This window comes from Leucoraja erinacea, chromosome 30, assembly GCF_028641065.1.
Source record: "Leucoraja erinacea ecotype New England chromosome 30, Leri_hhj_1, whole genome shotgun sequence".
NCBI classification, from domain to species: Eukaryota; Metazoa; Chordata; class Chondrichthyes; order Rajiformes; family Rajidae; genus Leucoraja; species Leucoraja erinaceus.
The window spans coordinates 17,116,286-17,124,617 of NC_073406.1; the positions used below are offsets into that span (position 1 = coordinate 17,116,286).

At 50.7% G+C, this 8,332-nt stretch overlaps 1 protein-coding gene across 1 annotated transcript; it reads right to left on the reverse strand.

The window, feature by feature from the left end:
* Positions 1-6,538: 6,538 nt before the first annotated feature.
* Positions 6,539-8,102, reverse strand: fam43b (family with sequence similarity 43 member B). Its single transcript, XM_055659034.1, has one exon. The coding sequence runs from the start codon at positions 8,073-8,075 to the stop codon at positions 7,185-7,187; it is 891 nt and encodes a 296-aa protein (XP_055515009.1). The 5' UTR covers positions 8,076-8,102; the 3' UTR covers positions 6,539-7,184.
* Positions 8,103-8,332: the final 230 nt, after the last annotated feature.

An 8,332-nucleotide genomic window follows, 5' to 3' on the forward strand; every position in this document is an offset into this window, starting at 1 on the left:
GTACCTGCCATGAAGTACAGTCTTGATTCTGAGCAGCTTGAATGAAGTTTCAAGAGGCATTTTAAGTTCATGTGACTGTTTGTCTGTCTAGATAAGCTCATGGAATTAAATAACCTTTTTCCGAGCTTGCGAAATGCCATGAAGATTTCTACATTAGACATTAATGCTACCTGAATGGCCAAGGCAAATAAACTGTAAGAAGCTTACAGCATTCAACTGCATCAGCTAAAAATAGTTCAAATCTATTCCAATCAGGTAGAAATTAATGGAATGTGAGTCTCAAACATTTTCCTGCTTGTTCCATTTAACCAGTGTGTTCTTTATGTGTAGATAAAATCCATTCACCGCCTGTCTGTTTGGTAATAAATACCCTTGTGTCTTTGTGATACTATCAGGAGGTCACAGTAACTTCCATTACAACCTAATTCCAAGTCAGTTTTTTATCCTGGCTGTGGGAACCATTGTCATAAAAATAAATTCACTTTGTTAATTAGTCCAAAATGTCGCAGGATTTGTCGTTAGCCAAGGATAACTGAGTATAGAAGTTGGGAGGTCATGTTGCAGTTGTATACAATGTTGGTGAGACTGCATTTTGAATATTGTGTTCAGTTCTGGGCACCATGTTATAGGAAAGATATTGCCAAACTTTAAAGGGTTCAGAAAATAATTATGAGGATGTTGCTAAGGCTAGAGATCGTGAGCTATAGGGAGAGGTTGAGTAGGCTGGGTCTCTATTCCATGGAGCGCTGAAGGATGAGGGAAGATCTTATAGAGGTACACAAAATCAAGAGAGGAATAGATCGGGTAGATGCACAATCTTTTATCCAGAGTAGGGGAATCGAGGCCCAGAGGACATAGGTTCAAGGTGGAAAAGGAATCCGAGGGGTAACTTTTTCCACACAAAGGGTGGCGGGTGTATGGAACAAGCTGCCAGGGTGGTCGTTGAGGCTGGGACTATTCCATCATTTAGGAAACAGTTAGACAGGTACATGGATAGGCCAGGTTTGGAGGGATATGGACCAAGCGCAGGCAAGTGGCACTAGTGTAACTGGTACATTGTTGGCTAGTGTGGGCGAGTTGGGCCGAAAGGCCTGTTACCACACTGTATCACTCTATGACTCTATAATAATGTGCCAAGAGAATAAATTGGCCGGATGTTCATGTGCAGAAGTGTAGGGTACAATATTCTCTATTGCGCTGGTTTAAAAATAGTACCAAGTATCAGTGCACATACAGCGCATTCAGAAAGTATTCAGACCCCTTCACTTTTTCCACACTCTGTTACGTTCCAACCTTATTCTAAATGGATTAAATTCATTTTTTTAAATCATCAATCTATACACAATACCCCATAATAAAAAAGCAAAAACAGGTGTTTAGAAATTTGCAAAGTATTAAAAAGAAATAAAGGAAATATCCCATTTACTTAAGTATTCAGACCCTTTACTCAGTACTTTGTTGAGGCGCCTTACGCAGTGATTACAGCCTTAAGTCTTCTTGGATATGAATCTACAAGCTTGGCACACCTGTATTTGGGTAATTTCTCCCATTCTTATCTGCAGATCCTCTCAAGCACTGTCAGGTTGGATGGGGGGCGTCGAGGCACAGCTATTTTCAGGTCCCTCCAGAGATATTCCATCGGGTTCAAGTCCGGGCTCTGGCTGGGCCACTCAAGGACATTCACAGACTGTCACAAAGCCACTCCTGCATTATCGTGGCTGTGTGCTTAGGGTCGTTGTCCTCTGCCCCAGTCTGAGGTCCAGAACGCTCTGGAGCAGGTTTTCATCAAGGATCTCTCTGTACTTTACCCCGTTTACCTTTCCCTCGATCCTGACTAGTCTCCCTGTTCCTGCCGCTGAAAAACATGATGCTTCCACCACCATGTTTCACCAGAGGTATGGTATTGGTCAGGTGATGAGCGGTGCCTGTTTTCCTCCAGACGTGACAAAGAATTAAATCTTAGTTTCATCAGACCAGAGAATCTTGTTTAGGTGCCTTTTGGCAAACTCCAAGCGGGCTGCCATGCGCCTTTTACAGAGGAGTGGCTTATGTCTCAACCCAAAAGCCCACCCCAGGCGAAAATAAAATGCAATATGATGTGATGGCAGGTCATCAGGTAATAACTTAAAGTGCTGGGGGAAACTGGTGGGTCAGGCAGCATCTGTGGAAAGTATCGTCAGGCGATGATCTGGGTCAGGTCCCTACTTCAGACATCAGGTCTGAAGAAAGGTTCAGGCCCGAAATGTCATCTGACCCGCAGAGTTCCTGCAGCAATTTGTGTTTTGCTGCAGATTCCAGCATTAGCAATCTCTTGTGTTTCCGGGGTAGTAACTCTTCATGGACTTAAATACTGAGCTGGTCTGAGGGAACGTTCACTCTGCAAACTCAACAAAAAAGGACATGTTTTGCCTTAATTGGTTTTACATGGCATTTCAGATACAAAACTCATCCTCATAGCTAGCTGAAGTGGGCACCTTGGTTGACACAGATTAGTCAGGCCTCTTTCCATACTGTATAACCCTGTGAGTCTATGATGGAGATACCAATGTTGAGTGAGATGGTTGGAGGCCTCCTAATGCCAATGCTTCCCCAGCCTTAGTGACCTGTCCACTATCGGCACCCTTGATAGTGGGTGGGATGCTAGTTCTGTTGCTCAAAAAGGTCTCTTGCTGCCCAGGAAGAGTTGGGACCGCCTAACCAGACCCCCTCCCTAGACAACATTTCCGTGGCCCTAACCTGGGTGGAATCTGCACAGCGGACTCAGAAGTCCTCTTCCCAAGTTCATAAATTCATGTCCCTTGTGCACAAGGGCGGACGGGGCGAGGAGAGGGACGTCGGTTCACAGGTTGACCTGTACATCGAAGGAGGCTGGATGCTTACTGTGACTTACCTGGATCGGGCAACGCTCATAAGAACTATAGCGCGGACTGACTTAGAAAATTGTGCCAAAATCCTGGTGCTTCTTGCAAGCAGGCTCAGTAGACAATTTCTGTACACTTTGCTAATCGGGGATGTACTTATATATGGCAACACATTACTGGACTGTATGTAAGAAAATAATTTCACTGTGCATTTGCTCATGCGACAATAAAAGCACCATTGAACCGTTGAAGTCATAGGAGCAGAATTAGGCCATTCGGCCCTTTGAGTCTACTCTACCATTCAATCATGGCATGTGAGGTTGTCCCAATCTCACCATGCAATTTCTTTACGACATAACCAACTCCCGAACCAACAACTATGATCCAGGGAAGGCACAGGGATACAGCACTGGATAGCAGGTCAGGTTGAAGGGCAGAATGGCTGGCTTCTATTCATATTCTCTTTGGTCGCCGTTAATTCAAATGCAGATTTCAGCATTTAGCCACAATATTTGTAGATCATTTGCAAAATGCCTTTCCTGCTGACCTCCTGAGAAATAGATAAATGTAGAAAATGCTGGAACAATTCAGCAGGTCAGGCAGCATCTGTGGAAAGAGGAACAATCAATGTTTTGGGTGGAAAATATCTCAACTGAACTGAAAAAAATTTCTCTCACTTTGTTGTGTAGGAAGGAACTGCAGATGCCGGTTTATACTGAAGATAGACACAAAGTGCTGGAGTAACTCAGCAGGTCAGACAACATCTCTGGAGAAAAAGCATGGTGATGTTTTGGGACGGAGCACTTCTGCAGACACTTTCTTTCCTGATTGCTCGCTCTTATATTCTCTCATTCCCACTTCTGATGGAGTGCCTTCCACCCGAAAGATAGGTTGTTTCTCTTTCCACAAATGCTGCCGACCAACTGAGTCCTTCCAGCGTTTTCTGTTTTTAACTTCCATCATCTAGAGGTTTTCTTTGGATTTTCAGGAAATAAATGCTGATTGATGTCCAAAAAGGACCACTGACCAAAACCACTGAACAGTCCTGTGATTATGCATAATTGCCCAAAGAAACAGGTGGAGAAAGAGACAGTTCACATTTTATGGTGGTGAATTTGGATTGTCCAGTGTGTACAAGACCAGGATCTAGCGCTCTGTGTGGGATGGTATTGGTATAGGTATTGAAAATAGCTCATAGAAAATTTCAGTGCAGGAACAGGCCCTTTGAACCACAGTTGCTACAGTGTGCAGTTTAAAAGTTCTCCCTGTGTCTGCCTGGGTTTTCTCCAGGTGCTCTGGTTTCCTCCCACACTCCAAAGACCGACAGGTTTGTAGGTTAATTGGCATCAGTAAAAGTTGTAAATTGTCCCCAGAGTGGTCAGTGTTAGTGTTCGGGGTGATCGCTGGTCAGTGCAGACTCTGTGGGCTGAAGGGCCTGTTTCTGCGCTGTATCTCTGAACCTGCACATCCACGTAACTATCTAAATGCCTCTTGAACGCCAATAGCTTATCTGACTCCAGCGTTCCAGCCGCTTACCTCTGTGTTATGGGGAGAAGGCAGGAGAATGGAGTTGGGAGGAAGAGACAGATCTGCCATGATTGAGTGGCGGAGTAGACCTGACGGGCCTAATGGCTCATCTTCTTCTATCACTGCTCCTATACTGTCCTACTTCTTCTGCCCCTATCACTTATGACCTTATGACACCAGTACAATTTCCTGGAAGTGAAAGTAACCATTCATTGAATACCCATCAAGTAAATACTCCGACAGAACGTTTACAAAGGTTAGATAACAATTAATAATTTTATTTAGAATTCATCTCAGGACAATGCTCTTGTCTATATGCACACCTCGGTCAGTGGAGTTAAAACACTCCTGCTACACAATTCCTTAACACTCTGAAAGGGAATTTTACTTTTCAAAGTCCTGGCCATCGCCCGCTCAGAACAAGGTCCAAGTGCCTAGGCGTTGGGTTGTTGGATGGCATGCAAGGTCGAAGGAATATTATATATACAACAAATACAGGTGTAGGATTGAACTGCAGATGTTGGTTTAAACCGAAGATCCACACAAAATGCTGGAGCAACATTTGGACATGTAACATGTCTGGAGAGAAGGAATGCATGGCGTTTCGTGTCGAGACCCTTCTTCAGACTGATACATGTCTGGGAGATAGTCTGATTCAAGAAACTCTTCCAGGGCACCGCGGAGCAAGGAATGAGAGGTGGGAGCAACAAGTAGGAATGTTATTGTCCTGTGGTTGGTACACTGACAATTAGACACAAGAAGGGTCTCGACCCGTTCCTTCTCTCCAGAGACGCTGACTGTCCCGCTGAGTTACTCCAGCATTTTGTGTCTTTCTTCGGCTTAACCCAGCATCTGCAGTTCCTTCTTGCACACTCTTGACTCTTTGTTGCGTTGTGAAACTGAAGACAGCAACATAACACGGCACCACGGCAGAGCAATTTAGCACATGTACATCGATGGCCACTGCGGGCACAACACAAAGTGTTGGAGGAACTCAGCGGGCGAGGCATCTGTGTGGGGGACGAATGGACGGGTGATGTTTCTGATCGATAGACACACAACGCTGGAGTAACTCAGCGGGACGGGCAGCATCTCTGGAGAGAAGGAATAGGTGACGTTATGGGTCGAGACCCTTCTTCAGACTGAGAGGTGGGGGGGGGGGGGGGGGGGGGGGAAACGAGAGATCGTTTCGGATGTGTGGGTAGCCTGGAGAATCTGGAGAGGAGGTGCCAGTTTAACTCCAGGATGGGACCTCACACGCCGGACAGCCACGGTGGGTGGCTTGTAATGAATGCCCTGGGGTAAGTGTTCTGTACGCTCCCTTCTCCTAGTTGTGCCTATATACACCCGCACACAGGAGCTTGGACATCTAAAACTACTCATACGAGCAGAAGAACTGCGTAAAAGCCCAGCACACTACAGCAAGCGACCAGTTACACTTCCCCGCGGGACCCGCGCTCCTGTAACATTCAGTGTTTGACCCCGCGGCTTATAACAGAAACGGTAAGGTCATCCTGTGGCAGCTGAGTGTCCAGTTAGCAATTGTCCACGAACAATTCATTGAATCCAGGCAATAACCGCTGTGAAACGTAACAGCCCATGTACATCCACGTGTGAATATAACCGAGTTAGCCCCCATCCCTGGTCAATTCCGACACAGATTGAGCCCGTCCTTGTCTTGGTGTGATACCAGGCCGGTGATGTGCCCGTGAGCCGGAGACTGCGAGCTGCCCCGTGGTGTATTCGTTGAGGTGCGCCACTGTCTCAGTAAGGACGCCCCCTCCCCCTTGCTCCCACCCCCCGCCCTTGTTGAGCCCTGTGACCCCTCTCCCGATTCGCGGCCCCACTCTCCATCCATCGCTTTGGGACAGGGGGGGGGGGCGATGTTGGAGTGGATGGTAATGGTCATGACTTGACTAGCTCGGGTGTGGCAGTCCCGGGTACACCGAACAAGTTGGGGAGGGGAGGGTGTAGAATGGGGGAGTGGCTACAGGGGGAGGGGGTGGTGGAGTTGGGCTAGGAATCTGAGTAGGAGATGGGGAAGGGCGGGGAGAGGGCAGGGAAAGGGTGGAGAGAGAGAGAGGGGGGGGGTGGAGTGAGGGTGGGAAAGGATAGACGGGGGTGGGAGAGAGAGTGAATACGGCGGAAAAGGGGTGGTGATCAGGGAATTTGGGTAGGAGTGGAGAGATGGGGTAGTGGAGAGGGGAGGAATGGATGGAGAGTACAGAGGGGAGGGGGAGATGATGGGGAAAGGGTGGAGAGAGAGAGAGGGGGGTTAATGGGGAGAGAGGGAATTGAGAGAGAGGGTGGGGGTGTGAATACGAGGGAGATGGGTGGTAGGCAAGGAATTTGGGCAGGAGTGGAGTGGAGGAGGGTGAGGGGGCCGGAGAAAGGGTGGGGAGAGAGAGAGAGGAGTGGAGAGAGGCGGGGCAAATGGGATAGAGGGGAGAGAGAGAGGAGTGGAGGGTGTAGAGGGGGGTGCAGAGAAGGTGGGTCAACGTGACGGAGGGGAGAGAGGGGAAGTGGCGAAGAGGGATGGGAGAAGAGGAAAGTGCAATGGGAGTTGGAATGGTTGGCGAATGGATAGATAGTGGGAGCGGAAGAGGGGGAGTGGAAGGGGGAAGGAGTTGGGGTGGAAAGAGAGGGGAGGGGATGGGGGTTTGGTGTGGAAATGATGGGGAGATGGGGTAGGATGGGGTAGGGAGGGGGAGAGGTCGTTGAGGGGGAGAGGCCATGGACAGGGAGAGTGTGAAGGGGTTGGAGGGCAGGCGGCCCCTGTTGTCCTCAGGACCGCCGTCAGTCGGAGCCCCGCCGAGCCCCCGCGGGGCCCCCCAGTGCCGCGACTCTCTCGGCGATGGTGCAGCTACTGATCCCGCGGGAGATGCCCCCGACGTCGGGCTCCCCGTCCTCCCGCTCGCCCGCCACGTCCTCGGCGATCACCCCGAGCCTGGCCGGCGCCCGGCCGCCCTCGCCCGCCGCTCTGTAGGGACACTGAGCGTTGAGGAGCCGGCGGAGCGGGGCGACGGGCAGCGCCGACTCCCCCAGCCGCTCCCGCTGCCGGCGCCGGGCATCGTCCAGCCTCTTGAGCCGCTTGAAGTCACTGAAGGCCGAGCTGGAGGTCCGGAGCAGCAGGCGAGCCAGGTCCCGGGCTTTGTCCGCTTTGCTGAGGCGCACGGCGTGGCAACGGAGCAACTCCGCCTTATTCTTCACCTGGTGTCTGTAGACCCAAGCGAACACCTTGGGGCGCTGCCCGTCCGCCCCACAGTGGGTGATCCTCCGCAGCAGGTAGAGATGGCCCGAATGGTCGCTGCTGTCAGTCCCGGCAGGGCACAGGCGGATCCCATACGGGCTGATGGTCAGTTGCATCCTCGCCCCGGACGTCCCTTGCTCGCTCCGGGCCCAGATCTTGGTGACCACCTGGTCGGTGCACCCCTCGCCCTTGGCCCGGAGGGTGACAGCATTGCCCAGGTAGCGCACGCTGTGGCTCGGGTTGTCCCGGCTCAGCTGCACCTTCCGCCGGCGGCTCCTGAAGGCACCGGGCAGCCGCCACTCGGGCCAGAAGCCGGGCCAAACCCGGGCTATGGAGGAGAGCAGCGAGCGGTAAGGCAGCCAGCCCTTCTTCGCTTTGCGCCGCCGCTCCGCTGCCTCGTCCGCCAGCACCACCTTGTTCCGGCGCCAGGGCAGCATGGTGGAGTCTCGCCGCCGAATGCTGCCTGCGAGCCGGCCACGACTCACCACCTCATCTCCCCCCACCCCTCCACCCCGCCCCTCCACCGGGAGGTGTGGCTTCTCTCACAGCCACGGAGCACCAGCCCTCAATCCTAAACCAACGCGAAGGAATCACAGAAGCTAAGCCTTTCACTTAGGTAAAACAGGCAAAAAGTGCTGGAGTACTGTATACTGTAATATACAACTGTATATTATATGAAGTGTAGAAAGGAACT